This window comes from Falco naumanni, chromosome 9, assembly GCF_017639655.2.
Source record: "Falco naumanni isolate bFalNau1 chromosome 9, bFalNau1.pat, whole genome shotgun sequence".
Taxonomy (NCBI): domain Eukaryota; kingdom Metazoa; phylum Chordata; class Aves; order Falconiformes; family Falconidae; genus Falco; species Falco naumanni.
The window spans coordinates 2,944,617-2,971,818 of record NC_054062.1 but is presented as its reverse complement, the minus strand read 5'-3'; the positions used below and the strand labels follow the sequence as shown (position 1 = coordinate 2,971,818).

The following is a 27,202-nucleotide window of genomic DNA, read 5'->3' as shown; positions in this document are numbered from 1 at the left end:
TCTGTCCCCATCAGTCACCTGCTCTCCACCAGCCCATGTCATATGCCATGTGCAAGCACACCACATCCAAGAAACACCAGGAGGCTGCATTATGCAACCAACTCAGGATATGTATTTAAAAAAAAAATTAAGAATTTTTTATTAAAAAAAAATAATATATATGTATACACACAAAGCAGAAATAACCACACATACCCGTGCATCAGGGGACCAAGTACCTCCTGCAACACATACATCTCCAAGCCATCCTTAGGTGAACCCATCAGGGACGCAACATACGTGACGCCACGCGCTTTGCTGGAGCTGGCCCCCAGCCCAGCCTGCCAACGCGGCTGAGGGAGGATCGGGCTCTCTCAGAGAAGCTCTTTTACACAGAAGGGTTTTCAGCTGCGGCAAGAGAGGGATATGGGAACCTGGGAGCATTTTGAAAACAGGCTTGTATTCCATCTCTGCTTTTTCTTTCTTCTCTTTCCTGGCCCTTTTTGTTAAGTTTTAAAATAGAGAATGTATACATTTTTTTTAATGTAGGTATTAATACATAGATATTAATATCTAAATAGATTACTACATACATTAATAAATCTCCCACTATAAAAATAGATTTTTATACGTAAAATTCTGATTTTAATTGCAAATTGGAGGGGGAGGGTAGCAGAAGAAGAGATAAAGTTTTATTTGAGATGTCTTCTTTGAAGGAAACTGAACAAATGTACTTTCCTCCTTCATATATTCATGAGATGACTGCTTCCCTACCCCATTCTCCACCACCCTCAGCTCCGGGCTCAGAGCCAGCACAGTCCTTATCTGGTACAAGGCAGGGGAAAAAAAAAACCCAACCCTGATAGGATCTGAAGTTTTCAGTAGTTTAACAAATCTGAAAAAAAAAAAAATGTCCTCATTGATTTTAATAAAGTGTGGGGTGTGTGACAAGGAAGGGGGGATGCCGGGAGAGGCTGGCATGCAGAGTGGGAAGGGGATGGAGATCTGTGCTGACTCAGCATCCCACAATGGGGATGGGGACCCCAGAGAGCACCAGGACACCCTAGAACCCATCTGACAATGCACCCACTCTTGGCTTTTCCTTTTCATTGCAAAGCTTTGCTGCTGTTCCTCCCCCACCCCCTGCCTACAGAGATCTATAGGTGCCCATCTATAGAGAGCAGGAGGTATCATCTGCAACTCCTGTCCTTGCTGCAGCCAGGTGACCTGCTCCTCAAACCAGCAGGACCCAGGGGAATGCCCAGCATGCAAGGAAAGAGCATCTGGAGCCAGAGCCCACAGCAGCACCCTCCCAGCACCAGCTGCCCTGACCCTTCTTCATCCTCTCTCCAGTCACGGCGCTCAATTGCTTCCCAGCTAATTGCCTCCACTCATGTGTGCAAACTAACCGTTTACTGGAAAATGCCACGGAATGTTAATTTCATTCGGAATTGGGTAATTGTGAAGCACTTTCATTTTTTTATTATAGGAAATGAATAAGCATTGTATTAATAGCATCGCTTCCAGCTCCAACCACAATTGTGGCCCCATCGACACAGGCTGTGAGTTATTTGTCACCCCACACTTTCCCTGCTTTTCCACCTTCCTCCTTTCCCTTTCCACCTCCACACTCCCAACTTCCATGTTGGTAATTAAAATAATGCAATATAATTACAAACACATCGCAAAAGATAAAACGCTTAACAGCTGCGGTCCAACAGATCCTGCCTCTGCCTCACACCTTTGCATTGTGAGCATCTTTCAAAAGCAGATGGGTCTCTGCGCTCCTTGGGCTACTACCAGGTGGGTTTGACCTTCCCCGGAGCTGTTTCTGACCAGGAAACCTTCAGCATTTCCATGGGGCAAAGATTTTTCTAGCACGCCGCTCCCTGACAAGTACAGAGCATTTAGCTCTTTACCCCATTTCTCTTTCTGCAAGGAGAAGTCTTTGGCCACGGAATGCTGCCCACGAAGCCTGCCCCATCTCCTCCTGCCTCAGCATCAAGAAGGTCCAGGCCACTGGACACTCTGCTTCCCACTTTTTCCACTCTAATAAAACCCTTAACTGACCTTTTTTTTTTTATAAGGCATGATAGCTTTTTCACTTAAATGGTGAGCAGAGAGGAGTGGGAAAGATGGGCAGACCCTCAGCAGTAGCTAATGTTCCTCAAGTTATAAAATAATTGAAAAGTTAAATAAGAAGACTCTGGAGGAAGCTTCCCGATTTGGTGCTAATGGGGACACGAAGCAGCCTGGCCTAATGTTGCATGGAGGAGAGACACCAGCTTGAGAGCACAGCTCTAACCTCCCATCCTTCTCTCCACAGCACGTCTCCTACAACTCCACAAATCCAGAGGAAAAACTGCCCCATGGAGTCAGCCAGGGCAGAGACCCACCAAGGGTGGAGAAAGCCCCATCCCTACCTGGCCAGGAACTGCCGTTGGGGGATGAACCTGGAGGCAGCAGTACTTCGGTGTCTATAAAGTGAGTGTGAGCAAGACCCAGCACCCCTAAGGATGGGCAGGGCTCTGGGAACAGCAGTGCCTGGCAAACATGGGTGGGAAATGTGGCATTGTGGCCGCGCTCCAGCCTCAACCACAACCCAACTCCCTGCTTAGCAGCGTGGTGCAGAACAGATCTGTCAGCTGGCAATTAATTTTCCTTTGCACAACAGACAGGGTGATGACACCTTTCCATGGTACCAGCAACTCCGTGCCACGTGCCGGGGAGAGCAAGGGAGTGACATCAAGCCAGAGGAGAAAGGCAAACCACCAAAAACTGGTGCTGGCTCAGGAGAAGACCTGGAGCTGAGGGAACACCCAGAGAGCCCAGGCTGTTAAAAGGAAACCACTTCCAAGCCACATGGGTGAAGAAGTGAGGCTGAGCACAGCCAGAGCCCACAGGACCCGGTGGGTGAGTCTCAGCAAATGCTGTAACTCAGCGGGGCTGTCAGAAAGGATTGATTTGAAGCACCTTGTTAATAAGTTTCCTCTCCGCTGGTCCTTTGGGTAGGTCATTGCCTAATGATAAATGGGGCTGGAAGGTACCTACAGACCTCGTATCAGCGCAGGTGCCCGGCCTCGATCCGTCTTCCTTAGGAACCAGCTGACAAAACCAACTGTCTCGGCGCCGTAGCCAGGTAAAACACAACCGATAGGAAGAGGGCATGCAAACAGAGCGAAGAGCTGGTGCTGCAGCTGCCCCCCCTGCTCGCCTCCCCATAAAACCCATAAGCCTGGGACAGACCAGCAAGGAGAACACCTTGCACACACAATGCTACTGAAAGCCAAGGTGAAGCAGCACTGAGCATCACGGACTGAGACAAACCCATTGCTCCCATGCAGGCAACAGGATCTGGAGCAGCCTCAGCTCTGAGCCATGCATCCCAGGGCCTGAGAGTGATCTAGAATCTATATATTCCCAGCAGAAATGAGGAACTTTGTGGGGCTGTTCTCCTTCATCCCAGACCCCACGCCCCCTTCGCCTGGTCAGCCTGACTTCAGAAACCAGTGGCAGGTTTTTGCTCCACGGTGACACCATGGAAGGACAGCCCCAGGCAGAACTGAAGCTCTCCCAGGTCCTCCGCATTGCACACAAGGCAGCTGCAAGTTGCAACCCAGCACATAAACCAAGGAGAGGGGAGGACACTTGAGATCCCCCAGGGTCTTCCAAGGGGAATAAACAGCCATCATTTTTTTTTTTTTTTAATTTTACATCAGGGGGAAAAAAAAATCATCTTGAAGCTAATCCTGGTCAACAACTGGCCTACAACCAGCTACGCCTTAAATAATGTAGTGCTTTATCAAACATTCATAGTGATGCACAAAGTGATGAACAACATGCGCCTGGTGTTTATATAAGTATAGTTCCTGATGGCTTGTTTTCCTTGGACAGCCAAAACTTCACAGCTTATCTTCTCTGAGCTTGTGATTTCGCCTGGATGAAAAGCACTTTGGACATCTGGGGAATCAAGGCTACTGCACACAAAACTGCCACGACATCTCCACCAGGCATCGGCAGCCCCACAAAACCCAACAAACCCCCACATTAAAAGAGCTGCCGCTGACTTGAGGTGCCACAAGTCACTCAGCTGTGACTGGGAAAAGGGATGAGCAAAGGTATTTCTTCTCACGTGGCATGTCACGCAGCACCAGGGCAAGACCAGCCCAAGATTCACAAAGTGGCAATAAACCAGTGGGACTTCACAAAACTGCCATCCCTTTGGGATGCGCAACAAAGTACCAGTATATTAACACCCCTTTTCTCTTCCATTCCCTATAGCACCATCAAAAGCCACTTTTCCGTCAGCTTTTTCCCTCCTGTCTCATGAAAACATAAGCAGGGTATAGCAAAGAGAGGGGAGAAAGAAAACCACATCAGGAATCCCAGCCTGCCAGCCTTTCCTCAACAGCAACGCTCGCTGGGGGCCAGGAAGAGCCCTGGCTGGGCTGAGATGTTTAAGCATTAATTAGTCATTAAGCACATGCCAACATAGCACTTCCCTCAGCCCAGGGGACACAGGATCAGGGGAGGCCACCAACCCCTGGGAGCTTCCCCATCCCTGCTGAGCCATTGCTGGAGACAGGAGGGACATGGCCTTTGCCGGGAGCCCTCCTGGGCATGCTCCTGTGCACCCATGATGCTGCTGTAGGCCACTTTCTTGGGGGTGTACAGGAGGGGGAGCATGACCCACAGGACCACCGGGCCAGGAGACCATCAATCCCTCCCCCCACATTGGTGAGGACAACACAGATTTGGGATGGAGGCAATCAGTTCAATGTGATGGGATGAGCAAAACAAATGTAAAGTTCCAGCCTGGTAGCTTTCCATTTAGAGCTTGAAAAGCAATTAATATATTAATTATGATTGTGTTTATGCCTCTGGAAAGCAAAGCTTTGCCCTGGCAAGTACGGACACTTTCAAATCAACATTAAAGTTAGAGCTGGCATTACCATAAAACTAAAGGGAATGACCCATGGCATATCTGTTGTAACATCTGCAGCTGGGGACCCTATTCTCTTCATTAATGCACTCAAATCAGTTGGAATTAAGCATGTTGGACTTAAAAAAAAAAGGTCTAATTTCTCTAATAACTAGACATACTAGTTAAGCATGTGTTTAAATGCTTTCCCGAATTGGGACTCAATTCCTACCCTATTGGGCCTCATTTTTTTTTATTATTATTATTTTTTTTTTTATTATTTCTTCAAAGCTGAAATTTGCAGCCAGGTTTTTCAGCCAGGAATAGTGGACTGCAAAAACACTTTCCACTGGCAGGCTACGTGGATATACATTTTCAAAGGTCTCTGTAAATTACACAAGGAGTTGGCAGAGATTAGAGCTGGGAAAAGCTGATCACGTACAAAGAGGGTCGTGATCCCATCAGGTCACTGGAAAGAAGACAGAGCCCCAAGACACATCAGATGCCAGCCTGACGCACTGTCCCATTTTAGCCTCCAGCCCCAGCAAATGTTAAGCCATCATTTTATTTATTAAAGGCTCAGAAAGCCTCTGGTTAATGCTCAGATTCAGGGTGGCACCACATCTGCCTACCCAAGCAAGCGGCAGCTGCAGACAGTGGCTCAAAGCCCTGGCACGGCCGCGTGGGCACCAGGATGGCACACGCCAACACGGCGGGGATCTCCCTGCCGGCAGCCAGCCACAAGCCCGGCCAGGCACCCACCTTCCCCCAGGGACACCGGGCTGTCACCTCAGAGATGGCAACATCAGGTCAGCCACCTCCCTCCTGTTGCCCACGGGCTTTCCCTTCTCCATCACGGAGGGCAACACTGTCACCCTGCCCATCACGAGGGCATCGCCCCCGACGCACATCCTGTCTTCAAATCTCACCTCCAAAATACTGCCGAGCTCGCATGCTTGTAATGAACAGCGGCTGTAGGGCACAGCTAAACCACCTGCCCTCCTCGCTCACATCTCAGCCCCCCAAACGTCCCTTCCCCCAGCCCTGACACTGACCTTGGGCCAGAGCACTGCCTTACCTCTCCCGTAGAGGAGCCTTCACTGGGTGTGAAGATGATGACTGAGATGTGGCCACCAGATCAGCTGCTCCAGCGTTGGTGGGTGGCATAAGAAGCCCCCCTCCTCATCACCAGGACCCTTCCCCTGCCTGCCTTTCTGTGTTATCTCAAACACAAGCCATTTGTCTCCCCTGCCTCAAACCCTTCTCCCGCAGTTCTCGCAGACGGCGGCACATCCCAGACATCATCAGATCAGTCCGGCTGGGAGGCTGCTGGGACCACAACCCCTTACATTAGCGGTTCTCAGTATTTCCTCATGCTGCCCAGTCTGCTCTCTGGCTTGACTCCCCTCTCCAACTCACTGATGAGGACTAGACCATTAAGTGACATGACCAGGGTTACCAAAGCAGCCAGTGGCAGAGCAGAGCTGAACCTACATCTCCAGGTTCACTCGAGGTGCCAGACCATCTTTCAGGCATGCTCAAAAGCCTCTTACTACCACTACAGAGAAAAGCATCCATGGATTAAGTAAGAGAAACTTCAGAGGTTTACCTAAGTTAACACAGCAGGTGAGAAGGAAGTCCAGGAGATATGAATTCAAGATGACAGCACAACCACAACTTTGATATGCCTACGGTATTAATCATTGGTACCATCAGTAATAAGTCCTGTCTCCTGTCTAGACTTGGAGGCCATACCCAGACTGCAGAGTCTGTGAAGCCAGCACAAAGGCTCGCTTGGAAAGTTCTTTTTTTGAACATGAAAGAAACTGAGAAAATAAAGGTAGGTCCTTTGTTGGAGGACTGGAATTGCAGATACTCGATTTTCAATCAAGTCTGACATCTATTTTCTCCTCAGTTTTCACTAGGCACAAGTTCTGCTTCTCACCAATCTGTAGCAGATTTGGTTTGGCAAAATCTTCTCATTGAGGAACTTGTGGGTAACCCCATATTCAGGCTTGCTGGACTTCTATCTGCCTTCGTTTACTAACCCCACCTCCCTGCATCCAGCAACATCCCATCTGGGGATGCAGCGGTGCCGTCTGCGGTAGACCGGGGGCCAGACTCCCTCAAGCAGCACTTGATGGACAGAAGCAAAGGGCTCCTGCCACTGTAGGATGAAATTGTCAGTAAAGACGAGAGCCAAGTATATTAAAAGACAAAAGCAAGTTAGGAATTCCTCAGGGGCTGGAGCTCGAGGCCATCTGCTTGGGAAAGGCAGGAGAGCAGAAATCATCAGGAGCATGGACTGGAAACCACCCAGAGAAGCAGGGACAGAGGCACTGAGGACAGTGACACCACCCAAATTCACCCAAATTCCCTTAAATGCAGTATGTTGTGTACACACAGGGACTGGGTTTGGACACGGGAGGTCTCCCGGCAAAGACCAAGACCCCAGAAACTGCACCCCACACCAGCAGTCCCCACTTGGCACCACACACACACGGTACAAAAAGGCTGGAGACCTCCTAATTGCCAGAGAGAACCCAAAACCACGAAGAGACAGCACGGCCCCTTTCCACATCAGCACAAAGGGATCCTTTCGGCTAATTAGGACTGTCTGGCTATTGCCTCCTTCCTTGCTCGATTTCATTTTATTATATTAATAATAAAAAAAGGACTACTTTTCTTCTTAAACTGCCTCAGATTTTTCTTCTGTCGAAATTCATCTGGGCTCTGTGCAATGTCACCAGGTCAGTTTGTGCTCCTGCTGCAATTCTAATTTTGTCAGCTTTCCATTTTCTAGGGAGTTGGGGATTTTTCTTTCGCTCTTTCTTTTTTTCCCCCAAGTCAAAAATGATTTTGCATAACAGTAATAATGTTAATGGCCCTGCATAGCGCATCCAGATTACAACTGCAGCTAGGGAGAAATAAACATCTCATCTTTGCCCTGCTGTTTATCTACCCACAGCAGAGCCTGGTATCAGGTCAGAACCTGTAATTTCATTAACTTTATCACTCAGACGCGCTTGTTGCTAGATGTCATTATTCAGCACATTGCTCCCATGTTTTCTTTGTGCTGAGCTTCACTTCAGATGCTCCGGCACTGTGCAGGAGCAGCCCTCCCACCTGCATCGCTGCAGAGCACTGCCCGAGACTTGGGAGGAAAGTTTGGCTCGCTGATCTGTGCTCGGCTCGCCTGTCATTTGCAAAACATTTGTGCTGCTCGACCACCCGGGCTGGGACTTCTCTCCCATTTTGCAGAGCTGTATGTAGCAGAGTCATCCACTGCAATTCCCTGCCTGACCTGATACATCCAGAAGCTCCACATGGGGAATAAAAAAATTACACTCTTCCTCATGGAAATGGCAATTGAGCCCAACAGCCACACAGTGCAGGGTGCACAAATCCCCAGTGACAGAAAGCACCCGCCGCCGGCACAACCCAGCACCTGCAAATCAATCACTGCCCGGCACGTGGGGGAAAGCAAGCAGCGCAGGCAGGTGGAGGGTGAGCCGAAATGCTCCATCTTCCTCGGATTTGCCATCCCTGGTAATTACTGTTGGGAAGTGACACTTGAAAGAGCCTCTAGTGACAGCCCCAGTGATGATACTTTTTGGAGCCTGCTGACAAGTCCCAGCTGTCTTATCACAATGTTACGCTGCAAGAGCAGCAAGGAGAGCTGCTCCTTTGGGTGCTGACGGACTCCCTGGGATGTGGGCACAGCTTCTCACCCAGCTCTGGTGTTCATGCTGAAACCTGGCGGCTCCAGCCACGCAGCCGGACACCAGGGGAAAGGCTGATCCTGTCCTCGAGCTAGGGCCAAGCTCCAGCTGCGTTCACCTTGATGCATCCATCCTCAATGCACCTCTAAAACCATGCCCAAGCAGAACTGATTTCCAGTCCCTGGGGATCTCCAGGTAGGCAGTGTCTGCTCACACCAACTGCAGTTTCTCCACCCCACCTGCTGCATCCCCAGGGGAATCCCAGCTGCATCTGCTGCTCGGGCAGGTCGAAGCGCCTGTGTGCACAGCACATCCACCGCGTCCTGAATCACTGCATTGCCATGCATATGCAGATCAGGTCAGAGTGCAAAGCCCACAGCATTTATATTATCTTTCTAGTCTAGAAATCCTAGATCTGAACTACATCCACCTCATCCTTGACAATCCAGGCTCCGACTAGCTTCAGCAGAGGAGTAACTAGCACATACCATAGGGCGACTCCTGGAGCAAAGCCCGTCTGGAAGGAAACACACAGTGAACTGGCATTGTTTGGAAGGATCAGACTAGGCAAGGCACAAACCTGCCTCCATCCAAGCTGCAGAGCCCGGCGGCATCATGTGCTGAACTGGTCGGAGCATTTGTGAACACATCTCACAGCCCAGAGTAGCCCTGGCCCTGCAGGCAGCTTGCAGCCCTGGCTTGGGGGGATTTCTCAGTCAATAAAAGTAGTTCTTTATTGCCAACTCCTGAAGCCCTTGGATAGTTTAATATTCTGCCCTAGATCTTGTTTACTATTATGTTTTGAAGAGGACTGAAATGCAGTTACTGCTGTCTCCCCCACTCACACAACTCTAAATAATTTATAGAAAAGCAAAACAAAGAAGAGAATATGAAAGAATAAAAAAGGTACCTCAGTTACGATATATGAAGGCTTTCATTTGTTCATTCTCATCGAGCAGAGGCTTGGGGAAACATCTCTTAACACCACAGGCTGGTAACAGCCAGCCATACACAAAGGGGAATGCCAACAGGGATGCTCAGATCAGCACTCAAGGATGGCAGATTGACCCCTGGGCACCTCAGTGTTTGTTAGCAAACCATCACCATCATAATAACCTTGTTTAAAAGAAGAAAGAGTAAAAAGCATCTTAAGGATGGAAGAAACACAACCTCAGCCACCACTTAGGATCATCACAAGTGCAGGGACCTGCTTTCCAGAGACAATGCATCATCTGTGCTCTCCCTGGCTCCGTCACTCAGAGCCGCAGTCTCCTCTGCAGAGCCAAGAAGAGTCTGTCCCCATCCCTGTCCTCTAGCTCCACCACCACGGGTGCTCCAACAGGGACCACTCAGTCTTTACGGGAAGCCCACAGGCTCACGGGAAGAAGGGAGGGATGGTCCAGGTCACCCCAAGAGCCCCTTCCCTGCACAGAGTGAGCTGGAGCATCCCTTCCTCACTCCTTCCAGAGTCACTCGGCAATTAGCACTAATGTACTTGGCTTTTGTTTATTCAAATGTATTTTACTGTTCATTGCAGGTGAACAACATTAAATGGCTTCTAACAACAGCTCAATAAGCAGAGGTGGGTGTTGCAGCTTCTGAGAGACAGACTAAAAATGCAAGCAATCAAGTATGCATTAGCCAAAACACTCTGGGGAAAGCGCTGCTCTTCTCCATGCGGGAGAAATATCCCTCCGAGTCACACAGTTGTACCCGTGCAGCCTGCCGTCCCTCCATCCCCATGCACAGACCCTGCCCGGCCCCCTCAGGGACGGTTCTCCAAGTGCAGAACAACATGGTTTAGCAGCACGGGTTTTATTTGCAGTTCAGAGAATGAAATAAAGAGCAGCCAGTCTGGACTGCTTTATATAGGCTCTCGCACTGACCACCTCCTAGAGCTCCTGGGTGCCTTCCAGTACTGCATTAAGAGACACCACCAGAATCTGTCACCCATGGTTTTGTCTCTCGGTCTCTCCCAGCAGAAGCCGTACGGGCTGACACAGGTAAGGTGCCTCCCCAGCTGCTCAGCTTGCAGGAGCGCTGCGAGCCCTGTCCGTACGCACACCCTCTGCTCCTGCATGCCGCTACAGCCAGCGACAGTGCCATCCCGGACACCGTGACCGCAGAGGACCCTGCCCATCTGTCCTGCTGCGCCCAACCTTTGGCTATCCGCTGTGCCCGTTTTGGAATGCTTTACCCAGAGGGACCCCCCAAACACTATTTTCTTCCCGAGCTGGGCAGAGCTCTGGGGAGGAAGAACCCCAAAAGGACCAGAGCTCCTCCAAATCCCAGCCCAGCACACTCAGGGAAGGCACAAAGCATCTGCAGCACCTTGCCTACTCAGGAATGGGGCACGCCAGCCCAGCTCTCGCTGCCCTGCTCCCTGCAGCTGCCAGCAGAAGATTTATACCTCAGAAGAGCGGTGTTGTCCAGTATTACACCTTACAAGCATCCAGAACCCACACTTATGGAATTATACAGGCTTCTTTCTAATCTGACCTACAGATGCTATATAGCACTCTACCTGCCATACCAAACACTATAGGTGGGAAATGGTTCACATTCGACATCTGTGTCCATCCGTCGGATCCACATGGATTCAGCTCCGTGCTTCTGCCCACAATGAGAATCTTCTAATCTGCCACGTACAGCTCCAGACGGGGCTTCTATGTGCTTGTCTCAAATCTACAGCCCTGATGACTTTGTTTGCGGGTGACTACAGGATCGTTTGTCTGATTGCTCAGAGAATAAAGCACAGGGGATGTTTTGCTGCTAGCGGAAAGCACTGCTTTATGGAGCAGCTCTCTGAGGAGCATCAAGGCTCAGCAGGCTGGCAGAGCCCCAGCACACCAACACGCTGCCTCGCTAGAACTGATGCCCTACTCAACAGCAAGGCAATGAACATTTCTGCCACCTAGAAAGTAAAGACCAGCCTGATTGATACCCATGTGCTAGCACTCACCCACGGCAAGACGTTGGGATGAATCCTAGCATTCCCATCCTGTTGAGAAGAGAGGAGTTCCAGCACTGCTAGAGCAGCAGGGATGCCTCCTCCATGCTGCCCCGTGCACGGTGCTGCACAAGCCCGTGGCAAAAAAAGCATCTCCCCTCCGTGGGGAAATGCCAGCTCTGCTCCCCCAGCCAGGCATCCCCTAACGCACCGGGAGTTTCACAGTGGTCCCTGCCATTGCTAGGACCAGATATACCACCCAGCTCGAAAGCAGAGCCATCAGCTTCCCATCTCATCACACCAGGCAGGCTCATGCTGGGAACAGGAGGCTGGTTTTGGAAGAAGATGCTCACAAAGGAGACGGGTCAAATCCTATGCGTCCCCATCTCCGTGCAGCTCCCAAGCGCACAGCTCACGCTTCTATGGCACCCAAGCCACCAGCAAAGCAGTCAGGGAGTGCTGTGAGACATGGGGTCCTGGTCTTTGGGGCTGGCAATGACAGCCGAGAGCTCACAGCTACTGTGCCTCAGTTTCCCCAGTACCATCCAGAGGTGATACCTCTCTCAGGAAGGGCAGCTCTAGAACAAGGTCTGCAAAGAACCTTGTAGACAGCTGAGGAACAAAGCCTGGAGAGCCAAGCACCAGCCACAGGGGCTGTATATGGATGAGCAATCCTCTCTAGGTGACACCACACAGGACAGACATGCTGGCAGGAGATGCGGACAGTAAAAGAGGAGACAGAAAAGCCACAAACCTTTCTTTTCGTAGTCGGGCTTCTCCTCCCCGCCCCGGCCCAGGCTCTCCAGCGTCCGCGTCACCTGGCTGCCAAACTCATCCTCCCTGGTGCTGGGTTCTGCCCGTCGCGGTGTCTCCTCCTCCTCATCATCCTCATAGTCATCCAGGATGGGGGTCTCACGGATGGGCACCCCGATGACCGAGTTGTGGGCCTGGAGGCGCGAGTTGCGGAAGCTCTCGCGGGCCTGGGGGCCCAGCAGCACCGAGGGGATATAGTGGATCTCGTGAGTGGCCTCCGTGCTGGCACTCTTCTGCGGGATGCGGCGGCGCTTGTGCCAGCGCCGTTGGGCGTACAGAGCCACCATGAAGACCAAGAGAAGCAGGAGCAGTGCGATCAGCCCGCCCTGCAGAGGAGAGCAAAGGGCATGGGTCAGGAGAGGTACAGGGCACAGGGATGGGTCAGGAGATGCAGAAGGTGCGGTGATGCGTCAGGAGATGCTGCAGCCACTGTCCATGGACCCTCTCCTCTTCCACCCTCAGAGCATCCTTTCAGCAACACCCCACGCACACATACAGGTGGATACGTGGGGAAGCCACCTCCAGAACAGGACATCACTGGCAGGTGGAGCAAGGTGTCAGAGGTGGCCTTTAGCCAGGGATGGCACAGTGACACCCCTAGCTCAGCTCTGCCCACTCTCCCAGGGACTTTGTTCTTATCACTTATCCCTTGGGTCCCCCCAGCCATCCTCACCCACACGCAGAGGGGCCTGAGGTGGGTACACACCCGCTCCCACCCTGCACCGGGACATGACAGAGGTGGCAATCACATCCCACCACTTAAGAGAAAAAACTTCATTAAAACAACCCAGCCACCGACATGGGAGCAGTAAAGCTTCAGCAGACACAACGTTTCACACAAACAACGGTGCAACAAATGGCACCGCGCAACTGCCGCTCCCCAGGGCACAGTCAGCCCAGCTCCATCATTTCTGGTTGTGATTTGCCTATGGTTTCAGTGAGACGTCAGCTGCAAACCTGGGGGCACAGCACAGCATATTCCAGACCAAGACCCCTCTCTGCAAAGCTCTCCTCTTCCCCACCTCCAAATTTTATTCAATACAACTCCCAGCTACGTTACCATTATATTATTTTTTTTTTAACCAAAATAATAAACTTCCTAAATAGCTCTACACCCATGGAAGTAGCCTCCTCTCCCAAGGGAGCTGGGCTAGGAAGTTGAAAGGGCATCAGCCCTGCCTCTGGCTGCTCTGGATGTTAAATTCCGCCAGTTGCTCAGCTCCATGCAGGCAGGAGCTGTGCACATGCCAGTTACCAGCCTCTTAATCTCCACAGCATCGGAGCAATTTTATCCCATGGCAGACAAGAAAAGCAGGGCATGTAAATCAGGAGCAGCATGAGCAATCGGGGCTTTGCAGCGTGACGTGGAACAGCCAGGGCAGGGCAGGCGTTTCTCTGGCACAGGGGATGCCACAGCCCAGAACTTTACAAAGCATGCAAAGGCGAAGCAGACACATACAAATATTTCCTCCGCATTAGATACAAAACACCGTGCTGTACCCGGAGCGTGGGTCTGACTCTTAAACAATATCAGCTGTAAAGAGGTGGCATCAAGAACTGCAGCTCACAGGATGAGCTACACGGGGGAGAAGCCTCAGAAGGAGGAGAGACGCTTCCCTGGATGCTTCACCCTGGCACCACAACCTCCTGCAGACAGGAGCCCAGCCCAGCCTCTCCCACATCAGGACCACCTCCTCTCCCCACTAATTGCTACAAACAGGAGCAGGGCTTGGGGATTCAGGAGGACATTGCTCAGCTTGATTTCTCCAGTTTAGGTAACATGCAGGAAAGGTGTTGTAGTGTCCAGGAGATGCTCAGGGATCTCTGCGAGGGAGAAGGGCAAGGCTAGGTGAGCAGTCTGGGTTCATGCCCTGAAGTACCAGAGCACTTAAAGGATCAGTCCAGTGGGATGAGGACCCTTCGCGGCCTTCCATGCTCACAAGCAAGTAACAGCATGGACACCCCAGCCTGGAGGAGCAGACAGGCATCTCCTCAGGTCTGCACAGCACCTGATTCACAGAGACCCCGGAGCATCACAGGAGCTGCCTGGCATGAGCCACCCACGCTCCCTGGCATCAAACTGGGGACATTTCCTTGGAAACCCAGTTCGCAGGAGAAAAACCACAGCACACCAGACCCTGTGAAAGGGAGGCCCAGTGACAGGGACACAGCAGGGTCACAAACTTCAACACAACAAACCAGACAGCACAGCCAGCAAAGCAAGGGCTCTGATATTACAGAAGGGTTTCAAAACAACACTGGTGGACAGGACTACTGGGAAAATCCTTCTCCAAGGCTTCACCATCAAGCACCCAAGCTGCCTGGCTGGATGTCACTTCTGTATGGCTGCTTTCTGCAACTGCAAAGTGGCTGCAGGACAGAACACTCTGTACCCACAGGCACAGAGTCCTCCCTTGAAAAGCACAACTGGAGACAACCCAGATGCTCAGAAACAGTCAGGGTGACCAATAAAGCCTTGCCTGAGGAGCTGCTTTGCCATCTGGACCCAAGGAAACGGTCCGGGCACCTGCGGCAGTGCTGGGGCCGTGTATCTGCCTGGCTGGGCTCACCTTGCATCAGCCCCCGTGAAACAGCCCGGAGCAGATAAACCTGTTAGCACATTAAATTAAAGATCTCGCTGCTTAGGAAAAATTACCAAAAGGCATAAAGGCACAGATGTTATTAGTGTGCCATTTCCCCCCCCCCCCCCCCCCAGCTCGGAAACAACAGGGTTGGCTCCAGAAAGCTGAGGGCTCCCAGCCCAGCTCGGCTGTGGCTCCCACATCCTTTGGGGATGAGCCAGAAAGCATTGTTCTGTCAGATATGGAGGCAACGTCCCCCTCTGCCTGGGAAAGGCTGGGGGTGCCCGTGCCAGCCCCCCGGGGGAGCACTCATGGGCCCACAGCAGCCAGCTCAGTTTTGACATGCTCCTTTTGTCCCTGACCCCGTGCTAGCAGCTGCTTGTTTAACCAGGCTGCACATGCCCGGAGAGCTTCCTGGGAAAAGGGAAGGGGAAAAAAAAAAAAAAAAAGGAAAGGAAAAAAAAAAAAAAGTCCAACTTAGGAGGCATTCGAGCCAGCCTCATTTTAATCTATTTTTCATGTTAAATTATCCAACTGAGGGAGCGGGAGAGAGAAAGGGGAAGGAAGGGATAATATGAGAAATGTTTTATTTGACAACGTGTCATTCGGAAACTGATTATTTCTGTCTCCGAGCTTTTTAATATTCCCAAACAATGGCCGGGCCGCGCGGGGATTTGGTATTCTAAGGCTGGATTTATAATACTCTGTTCTGCAGTGATAAGAACACGGGCCTTTAATCCTCTGAGCTGTGAACATGCATATTCTCCCACGTAATGTCCTTCCCGCCGTGCTCCCGCGTGCCCTGCGCCGGCCAAGTGGGAGCTGCTGGGCACCAGGGGGTTGCTGAGACCCACAGGAGAGCGGAGGACATGGGAGGAGGGGGAAGAGGAAGAGGAGGAGTGAGAAGAGGGCTGGTCGGGACAACCCATGCGTGTGCAGAACGGCAAGGCTCGTAGCACTGGAGCAAACCTCAGCCGAAGCTGGAGAGCAGCAAGGCTGGGACTTATTTGAAGCACAGAAGGAACATTCATGGAAGAAGCCACCTCAAAGCCCAAGAGATTGGGCGCTCATATAAATGATGAAGGCTGCCAAGCTGCTGACCTGGAGGGTGGTCACTGTTTGGGCATCTATCTGAGATGCTGAGCAATTTCTGAGCAGCAAGAGGATGCACGTGCTTCTTCAAATGCAAGCCATCCCCCTTCCCTACCAAAGCGGTGAAAGACGAGGGACTGCTGCTGCTGCTCGTCTGGGGTCTGGACACACTTCCCTGCAACAGGCTCCAGCCTGGTCTCTGAGTCTCAACAGACTCTGCCTGGCCAGTTCTGGTCCCCGTAGCGGGGTGGACGTGGCGTGGCTCCCCGTCGGAGCCTCCAGCCCTGCAGCTTTACAGTCAAACACAGCACAACTGCAGCAACACAGCCCAGGCGTTACCAAAGCAAGCCCTGCTGGTCTGCCAGCCGCCACGCCAGAGTGGGCTGAGGTCCCAGGCTGGAGGAGAGCATGGTTTAGGCTAGGGAGACCTGTTACACCAAAGCATCCCTTCTCCAGGTCAAAGCAAAAGCGGTGCAAAAAAGCCCAACGTTCAGCCTGGTGCTGACCTGAACCACTTCTGCTGCCTCCTCTGAACACTGACACCAGGTTTTGCCCTGGGGTAAAAAAATATCCCCATTTCTTTTCCAACTTTGAAGCCACTACTGCTCCCACATAACATCCAAAACCAGTTATTGTCCCACATTGTGCTGACAACCAGCCCCATTGCTACCTTCCTGCTGCTGGGTGGAACAGGGCTCTCGCAGCCCAGGGCCACCACTCCAAGGACAGTCCCCAGGACAGCCGGGCTCTGCCCCACACAAACCCCGCACAAAGCACCCATCGCACCCTATGCGGTCAGAGTGCCGGGACGTCACGCTGCCCTACATCATCCCAGCAGGTGAACCACAGTACACAAACAGGTCTCAGAAATAACCATGCAATCCTCAGAGCTCTTCACATTGTGTACTACTTCTTTCCTTTTCGGCTGTGAAGGTAATTAAACACTAGAACAATTTACCAAGGGTTGTAATGGATTATCCATCACTGTCATTTATTTTTTTTTTTTTTTAAATCAAACCTGGATGCTTTTAGAAATGTTATGTTTTATTTCAAGTGAGAAATAAAGGCTTCAGGGGGTCTTTGTGCCCTGGGAGGGCACTTGAGCACTGGAAGGCACAGCAGATGACCCCACACTCTCTTCTGGTCTTCCACACTCTCAATTTTTTCTTACTCACATTTCAGCTCTATAACATCCTACCTCTCTTTCAAGCATTTCATCCCCTCCCAGGTCAACCCAGGCACAAAAAGCATCACCAGACCCTGGACACAAGCGGGCAGGTAAGGCACGTCCACCTATTGCCACACCAGAGAGGAAGATGCCACCAGCACAGACCAAACCTCAGACCTCCACAGCTCGGTACACAAACCTCTCCTCGCTCGTTCCTGCCATTGCCAAGGGCTATAATAAGGCAGCGCTCAATAAGTAGGTGTAGCAAACATTTGCATTAGGTTTTACCCACGCTGTAATTTGAGCTAACAGATTTCTAATTGATTTAACTAAAAGCAATGGCCAACAGCAGCACAGAGACCCTATAAATGCCGTTTCACCAGGCAGAGGCTTGGAGCACAGACCCTCCACAGCCACATCCCAGCGCAAACCACAACCAGAAGCGGAGCTGGGTTCATCCTTGTTAGCCAATATAGCAGTGGCTGTTAATTGGCAATCTGTCCCCTCGGCTGAACCCTCTGTTGCAGCCAAACTCAAAGACACCCACTGGTGCCCAAGCTGGCCGGTGAGCAGCCCCAGGTCTGTCCATCCTCTCCCTCCTGGCTCTGCCAGTAGGTCCCTTTGCCAGGCCAGACCCCGTGCCAGAACACCCACACCCCAACTGAGCTGTGCTCAGGGTGACTTTGGAAGAAAAATACCACATTTAACATACTGGGTCTCATAGAGTCCGCTTCTTCCCTTCTCAAATCAAACCTCTGCACCACACCAGCTTCTCCCTAGGACTCCTTTGCCTTATTGCTGCACCTCTCGATTTAAACGTTTCTTCTGCAAATTTTAATTAACATGCTGTTTGCACCTCCTTTCAGATCATTAACGATGAAAAATAAGGCTGATCTCTGCAGACATCTCTTGGAGTCTTCACTTCCCTGCGCATGGCCGTTTATCATGACCTCCTCTGCACCCTGCCGCTTCCTCGCCCTCCTGAAGGACAGGACATAACCACAGATGGCACACAATCCCTCCGGTTTTAAAAGAAAAAGCAGGGCTGGGGAAACGATGTTACAGCGTGCACTTGCCTAGAGCAGGGATAACACCAGCCTCCAGCTGTCTGCCCCATAACAGGAGAGGTTTGGCTGTCTCCTGCAAAAACCAAGGTCTCTGCACCCACAGCACCTCTGCCTGCCTCTCCATGTCCATACACACTGGCCCATTGCATCAGAGTCTAAAAAGGCAGATGAGGTCCCAGAAATACCAGCATCCCTTCAGGCAGAGCAAAGAGACCCTGGATCACTCTGTCCACTAACGCACATGGCACGCAAGGGCAAGGAAGGTTATGGGAGCCAACCGAATGCACACAAGGAGGGAGAGGACGGAAAAGAAACAGGGCTTTGGGAAACAGGCTTTGCAAGAAGCAGTCACATCGACAAGAGGAAATCAGGGCTCATGGACAGAAATAGAGCAGTAGCACCTAGAGCTCAGGAAGGCGCCGAGTCCTGTCTCAGGAGATGCTCCTGTGGGCACAGACCCAACCAAGCCTGCTCAATCCTTACACAGCCTCGTCGGCAGAAAGGATGTGACAACATAAGCCAGAGATGGAAACACGCTTGCTGCCTTCCTGCATGGATGGCATGACAAGTTGGGAGCTTTGACTTACAGTCAGGATCATTCAAGAAGCAGCATAATAGCAAAAAGCACGATGCTTCCAGGAGAGCCGAGACATCTCAGTCACTGGATGTCACCTTCCCAAAACGTGGAGCAGTGCTGGAATACCTCAGGGATGCAGGGGTCCTGCCAACTGCCCCTGCTGAGAGCAGGCAGCTTTTGTCTGGGGATGGGGGGCCCACCCCGATGGCACGCACCCCTGCACGCTGCAGGGCTCTGTAAATGAGCCCAGGGGCAGGTGAGCACAAGGCAGGGAAACTGAGGCAGACCAAGGACAAACAGCAAGCCAGCACCAAGGCTAGTGAGGAAGAGATGACCACCAGGAATGCAATAAAATACAAAACAAAAAAAAAGCCAAAAAAACCAACCAAACAAAAAGACACACACAGAAAAAAACTCGTCACACAAAAAAAAACACCAAACCAAAACAAAACACCCCTCCAAAGAGATCTGGATCCAGTCCTGATCTCAAAACCACTCAACTCCACCTCTCCATAAAAGACAGCAATGACACAGGGCAAATCTACTAAAAAATACAGCATTTTCTCCTTGTATGCTTCAAATCCCCATTCGAGCACTGCTTCACCAAGGTGCTTAACCACACGCTTAACTTTAAATATGTGTTTAATTCCCATTACAGTCCATGAGACTATAGCACACGCCTCAGCGCTTTGCTGAGCAGGGATGGCTGCTTGAATTGTGGCCCGAAGAGAACTGTATTACATCTTTTTTCTCCTCTTTCCACAGCTCTTACAACACTGCTGAGCTCCAGCAATGATGGGGTACTGCCTTCTGCAGTTGTTCTTATCACAAGTGTGTCACCTAATGCTGCCCAGAGCTGACAGCACCTATGTACCACCCTCTCTGAATGGGCTTATAGTGGTGCAAGAGAGTGCAGGATCTGGCCCAGGGGTTTAAAAGGAAGCGTTCCCGCAGGATCACTCCATCAGGCCCGTGCAGATCCATCACACACTCTGCTGTATGTACACGCATGGAGCACCGGTTTAATAGCATATACAGTCCTGCAAATGTAACGCACGCAACGAGATGAGAGTTACAGTTGCTGTGGGAACCATAACTTTAAAATCTCTGACTCTTCCACGTTAAAAAAATATAACGTCAGACAAAAAGTCGTATTTCCATATAATTTTATTTTTTTTTAAGGCGCACTGAATTTTATTTTGCTGTTTCATCCAAGAACAGAAACAAAAAGGAGCGAACCTGCCAATCAGCTTTTCTGCGTCGTTCAGACATGCAATGTGATATTCCAGTAAGTGTTTATTTGAATGGTCTCCCAGGCACTGGCTGTATGCAAGCACCAAAAAACACAACCCTCAATCACACTGAACATGCCTACATATCCCAAGCTGCACATCTTGCTGGGATAACAATTCAAAATGACTCCTAATCCATTTTTATGATTAAAAAAGAAAAAAGAAAAAAAAAAAAAGGCATTTATTTGCAGTGAACTGAAAGAGAAGGGCTGGAGGTGATTTTATTAAGCACCTTAAAGCCAGAGCACAGATTGCATAAATTGTGATTTTAATGCACACTAAATGGTTCACCTAAATCGGCTGACCCGCTAACCCAGAGCTTGCCCTCAGAGAGGGAAGATTTTAAAATGCGTAAGGTCTCCTGCGCTCGTGCTCATGTTTCCCTAATGTGGGCAGTCTGGCTGACCGCAAAGCTGGGACAAAAACAAAAGCTTCCCGCCCCCCGCCCCGAGAAGTTTCAGTTACTGAGCCCACTAGACAGCCCTGCACATGTTCATCCTGCTCAGCTCATCTACACCCAGTTCCCGAATTGCATTTTAACTGTATTCCAAAAGGGGAGGAAAAAAATCACTTACGAACAAACAACCTGGCTTTTAAATCAAAAAGGTCACCACATCCACAGCCAGTTTCTCCCAGTGCAGGCAAGGTCTCACAGGCATGGTCCCATTGCAGGGTGAGAGCGCCCAGCGCTGCACCAACACACAAAGCACCTTGTAATTAATCATGGGACTAAAGGCAAGTCCCTCAGAACCAGCGAGTGCAGAGCTACCACCCATGTGATGTCCCTCTCCGCACCATCTTCACAGCAGAGCCCTGAGCCCCAACCCCCACCACCCACAAGGACCTGGCTCAGGTGAGGAGCATCCCAACATCCAGTCAGACTGCCCTGTGGTTGCATCGCAGCAAGGGCAGCCTCTGACAGGGGAAGGGCAAATGGAAATCCACCCAACATTAAGGAGGACCACCAGAGAGACTGTGTGGCCCTAATACCTTCCAAAATGAAAGAGAAGAGCAATGAGGTCCTCCAAGGCTCAGTTTCTACTTGGGTTCACTGAAATCACCAGTAACAGCAGCTTGACCATGCCTGCTCTGCCTGATGCTAGTGGCGAACACAACCCTACCCCACCCCCCTCCTCCCTCCAGAGCTTCCCGACTGACAGCAGAGACGGTCAGCTGGGGGTTCCTCTTAATGAGACCCCTCCAACAGACCTGCAGATCTGCACTTTGCATGCGTGCACCCCTGGGCAGGGACAGCCGGTCCCATGGGAGCCCCAACCTGCCTCACCCTGCACGCCACTCCTGCTTTGGGGGCTGGCAGTGCTGCCTATGGGAGCATCTTGGAGGTTTTCCAGACTTTCCTGCCCTGAGCTTTAGGTTAAGCTCTGCCCATGCAGGTGCTCCATCCATCAGCAGAGCATCTGCCATGGCAGAGCATCACGCATGATGCCCTTGGCTGTGCCAGCCAAGCCACACCGCACTGTGTTTTTCTGGACCCACTTTTATCAGGTTCATGCTTCACCCGCTTCCCAGTAGAGGCTACAAACACCTCCACAGCCTCTGCCAGGAAAAAATGCAGAATATTCATTTTAGCATCTGATGAAGAAGCCAACCTGCTGGTCAGATGGCCCCGATGGACAGAGCAGCCCGGTATTAGTCACAGCAAAGGGGGTGCAAAGGTGGCACAATGACGGAGGGATGCAGCTAAACTCACTAATCTAAAAAAAGGATAAAACTCAGAGGAGCTGCACATCCTTTAGGAGCCTTTGCCCCAGGCTGATTTCACACCCCTGAGTGACCACCCAAACCCCAGCACCTCCACCACCCTGTGTCCCCCCCACCACAAACCTAGCGCGGGTCCTACCTTCACTCCCACCCCCTGTTTACCCGCTTTGTTTGGACAGCGAGTGCACAAGAGCATCTCCCAGAGAGTGTGTACACAGCTTATCTCTGCTTATCAGGCAGCAGCTGGGGCCTCTGGCAGTCAAATACCAAATACCGTGCCCTGATCCCCTCCCCCCCTCCCCGCGAAATCACATCCACTGCAGGATACCTGAACTACCCAGCTGCTTCTCACCCCCTCCAAAAACAGGTTTAACAAACACTGAAGCAGGGTCTCAAATTACTAGAATTATTACAAAATCTACCAGCAGAGCATTTGCTAGCAAGTGATGAAATATAATTAAAAGTAAAGAACACTTGTCAGATAAATGAGTAACATGTACTGCTGTTGCAAAAGTACCTTTCTTGTTTTTTCAATAATTGTGTTTATCCGCTTCCTCACTAATTTACAAAAAATGCAGTTAATTCTCAGTGGATCTCACAACCATTAGTGTGAATTAATGCTGTTCCCACTGTATATTCTGCATATATTAAAAAAAAATTAATCTAATAAGAGATGCACATCTCCGGATGAAGGAACACGAACACAATTCACATTGTGCCTCCAGCTTCCAAGTGCTGGTGAGTGACACGGTACAGCATCCTTTCTGCTCAATTAACCAGCCACCTTCTGGGGCCTGCCAAATCTTGGACAGTTGTCCAGAAAAACTGGCAAAGCATGGACAAAAATTCACCACAGCATTAAGGAATAATTAAGGAATAATTCTTGGAGAAGCCCGACACTTCCAAGTGCATTGGTGTGTGCTGCTGCTCTGCACAGGGTGGAGCAAAGACAGGACAGAGCCTGGAAAAGGGGTTTAGAGTTTATTTATGGACATCTCAAAACAATTTATGGAGTGAGGACCTGATGGGAAGGTGCTATTGTGCACACAGGAATAGAGGAAAAGAGCTCTTTTTGTTGCTGTTGGGTTTTGGTTTTTTCTAAAGGTTTATTACTGAGCCCAGAGCTGGCAGCTGCTCTGGGAACGATCCAGCCTATTGTATCAAAAAAACCAAAACTGCCTTACCATATTTAAAGTGCAAATATTTCAGCGTAATGAACATCTTTCTGAAAAGCAGCAGCACAAACCACTGCTTTCCAGGGGGAGAGGGAGGGTATTCAAACACAACAAGGATAAAAGCTCCACGCACGTGTCTACGTAGCGTTTGGCACCTCAAGGTACTTTACAATTCTGGCGTTGCAACTCACACTACAGGAATTGCACACCGCAGCGCCCCGTACTCCAGAGAGGAGCCTCCACTGGTACCTGGGGCATCGCACACCAGAGGAAAAGACAAAAAAACGGACCAAAACAAAACAAAAAGTTGTATCAATTTGCGCATACACAATTTGAAGGAATACACTGCTGCCCCCATGCATCGCAGAGCAGGCAAATCTGAGACTTGATTTTAAGGAAAAGATCAAAGAGCTCAGCAAGCCCACAAACCTTCTCCTCCCCCCAAACACCACAGCTATTCCCACAGGGTTAAGAGCCCAGTTATGTACTGCACTTAACCATACACTTAACTCCCATTAACTTCACTGGGACTTTGCACAGAAACAAAATTTATCAGGTGTTTCAGGGCTTTTTCATCTTCCTGCCCAAGAACGCAGAGTTCCTGTTACCCAGCCCTAGTCTGATGCCTCCAAACAACCTCGGGACTCGGCACAGTGAAAAGCAAACCCCGTCCTGCCGTACACCTCCCACACTCATTGCTTATGCACCCGTGGGTCCACAAAAACCTTTTTGTTCCACAGCATGTTGGACCACGCCAAGCCGGCTCGCCGAAACCCTGGAACTCATTCACTCTGCTCTCTTGCTGTATTGATCAAAAGCTGAGAATATAAAAGGATGGGAACACACCAGCTTTGTTTTGCTCACTTGTTTTCAAGTGTGCTTTGAAGGGCACGAGGCCAGCAATCTCCTTGCTGGTAGGCAGAGCCGCAAGCAGGGACTGCGGGCGTCGAGCTGCCAGGCTGGAAGGGGGAAAGCCGAATTTGCATCTGCCAAGGGGCCCTTTGCACCCCTGGGGTGCAGCCAGAGCAGCTTCAGCTCTGGAGAGCTCTGCACACAGGGGACAGCCCTCACCTCAAAGCACGTGCAGCTCGAGGCACCTGCAATTCAAGTCCCTCTTTTTTTCTGTATGGGTATAGGACATCAAAGACCACAGGAGCAGAGCAGAGGAGGCAGCGGGAACCAGGGCTCCTACCTCCATCTTTCTGCCATAAAATGCTGCAGGAGGGAGGCACTGAACAGGTGCTAAGATGCTGGCACTTCCAAAAGGCCAGTTACCTGTGCATTTTGAGAAAGGACCAGTGATTTGGGGCAGTCCAGTCCTGCCCTCCCATCCTCAACAGTCTGCATTTAAAGCACCACAATTTGAAAACCTATGACTACTTCTGAGCTTCCCCCCCCCCCCCCCCCAAAAAAAAAAAAAAAAAACCCGCACCCTTGCAAGAGCAGGACTTGAGAAGTGGGGACCTGAAGGGACTCCCTGGGGACCAGCCAATGCATCCCCTTCCGGGGCAGGGCTCAGAGCTCCATCCCTGCTATCCACAGGGACCTTTGCAGAGCCATGAGCTTTCACTTGTGTTCTCACAAAGCGAGAAGCAGTCCTTATTCCCAGCTCTAATTACAGCCGCCTTCTTGCAAAGAGGAGACAGACCTTTAATTAAGAGAAGCTGGCACCAGAGCAGGAAGAGGCCAGCAGGCAGCAGCAGCGGCCCAGAGGGCTGGGCAGGGTTTGGAGGAGCTGGTGGGCTCGCTCAGTGCCACACACACACAAAGGTGCTGGATTTTCTCTCTTTGCATCCTCACAGGCAGGACTGATACTATCCCTTGCGTGATATGTCACCAGCTGCCACCCCCCTTCCACCTCTGCTAGGGCTGTAGGGTGCTGCTCAGTCACCCAAATCTGGGGCCACCCAGTGCGACCATCTCCTGTATAGCTTGCCTGGCGCTGCCGCAAAGCCCTGGAGAGACTGGGAGCAGGGTAAGCAGCAGCAGGAGTACAGAGTGGTTTTATTCAGGCACACAGCTCCACAGCCCTGAGCATCACAGACCAGGCATGCCCACTCCGCCTTGGGGACCCTCATCTCCCAACTTCATGCCCCAGCCGCAGCTCTTGCCCACAGAAAGCAGCAAGCATCACAGTGATGCCACCCAGGTGTCACCAAGATGCCCTGCCAAGCTCCCTGGTATGTACCACTCTACATGCTAAAAGGGAACGAGAAAATCTGGGACTTGCATCCCCAGCCAAGCTGTAAGAGAGGATCTGAAGCGTGTTCCAGCAGGGTGCATGCATGGAGAAACAAGAGCTCCTTCCCAGATGGAGCGAGGATTGGAGGGCACTGCTATTACAACCGGTTCGCTGCAGCCCAGCTGCACCATGCCATGTGGGTCCATGATGGGAAGGCTGCAGCCCCCCCCTCCCCCCCCAACAGCAGCTGAGAAAGCGCCTGTTTGGAAATGGGAAAGAATTCATTTCAATTAAAGATGTCTGGTGCTCCAAACGAAACCAATTAATTCTCCCCATCTGAAAGCTGATTAGCCAGGATATCTGGGTAAATGGATAATAGCAGGCTAATAACCCCCTCCCGTCCCTGTGTGCACACCGATGCCACTGTGAGGTTTTTGACATGGTGTTGCCAGCATAATTGCAGCATCTGTGAATAGTCGTGGAGTGAATTCAGCCACCGATGGCAGGTGGCACCGTCCCCAGCAGCAGGCTGGGATGGGGGGCAAGGATGGCTGCTTTGGAGTCAGCCTGACACCCAGCCCTCTGCCACCCACAGCAGCATCAATCGTGGCACGAGCTCCGCGGCACTGGGCCCCCCCATTGCATCCTGTCTCTGCTTGCCCACTGAGGAACACCAGCGGGGGCTTGTTAAGGCTGACAAGAGCCATACAGGCTGGGTGTTCAGCTGATGAGCAGTAGTTCATTAATGCAAACAGGCTTCAAATAGGGCTGTGTGTAGGGAAAGCTGCCCCCACAACCTGCAAAACCTCCTTCGTCCCCCCAAGGAAAGATCTGTAGGGAAGCCCTGGGCATGGTAGTTTCCAGCTCTCCAGCCCTCCCCTCTCCCCATGTCTGTTATTAGCTGGTGTTTAACTCCACTGTTTAATTGATTTCCTCATCCTTCCCCCTCGACTCCTACCATCTGGGGTGGGCTCCCACCCAGCCTGGCCTGGGGACAGACAGCAGACACGCCAAGGTGCTGGGGTCAGCGGACAGGGGAGAGCTCTGCACCTGCACCCCAGAACAGCCTCACCACCCCCGGGGTTGAGCATCCCTCACTAACCTGGGCATGGGATGGGCAGCTCCTGGCGCCGCGCCAAGGCTCAGCCACCCCTGTGTCAGGGAACTCAAACAGCTGAACCCCAACACAGGGATGGCAGCGAGCAGGAGAGGAGAGGGGAAGGCACGAAGCCATGCCACCCCCTTCTGCGTTCTTTGTTCCCTCCAGTCCCCAAGTCATCCCCACCACAGTCCTGGCCCCACAGCCCGACCCTCCAGGTCCCTGCTGAGAGGCAGCTGCTGGCTGGGGAGCTGGTGGCAGGAATTCTCCAGCTCTGCTCTCTCTTCTTTTCCCTCCTCCCACCCAGTTGGAAAGTGCTGATTAGCTAAAAAACTAATAGGGTATTTTTGGTTACAAGTGATCTCCAAGCCAAGCTGCGCGCAGAGAAAAACAAAGATCTCAATCCCACTGCCATTTTCTAATCAAATTTCCTTTTACTAATTTGACAGGCCTGTTTTGAAAATCTAAATTTAAAGCTAAAATAAAGTTAGATTCCGTAGCTAAATGGGAATCAAGACAAAATATTTCAAATGGAGCTAATAAAGCCCTTCTACCCACACCTTTGGGCTCACAAAGCACCCCTCCGCTCCTGATTTGCTGCTCCTGGTGCAGGCAGTGGGTATGAAGCTTTGGTCTCCTTCCCCCCACCAAGCACATACACCCCTGAACAGTTTGTTTTTAGCCCACAGGAGGCAGGAAAACCACCTCCCACCCACCTTCAGCTCCATCACAGCTCACCCCAATGCGGTGCCTGTCCTGCTGGCTGGGCTGAGTTCACAAGTAGCACATCTAATCTAAATTAAGCCCAGCACATGCAATGCTCCCATCTTCAGAGGAGGCCTGGCCTCCTGCAGAAGAAAG

General features: G+C 51.2%; 1 protein-coding gene across 1 annotated transcript in view; it reads right to left on the bottom strand.

The window, feature by feature from the left end:
- The window catches only part of ASTN2 (astrotactin 2), a 354,822-nt gene that overhangs the window by 249,938 nt on the left and 77,682 nt on the right, over positions 1–27,202 (bottom strand). The window contains exon 3 of the mRNA XM_040606571.1: positions 12,327–12,711. Coding sequence (XP_040462505.1) covers positions 12,327–12,711 — 385 coding nt within the window. The remainder of the gene's footprint in view (positions 1–12,326; positions 12,712–27,202) is intronic.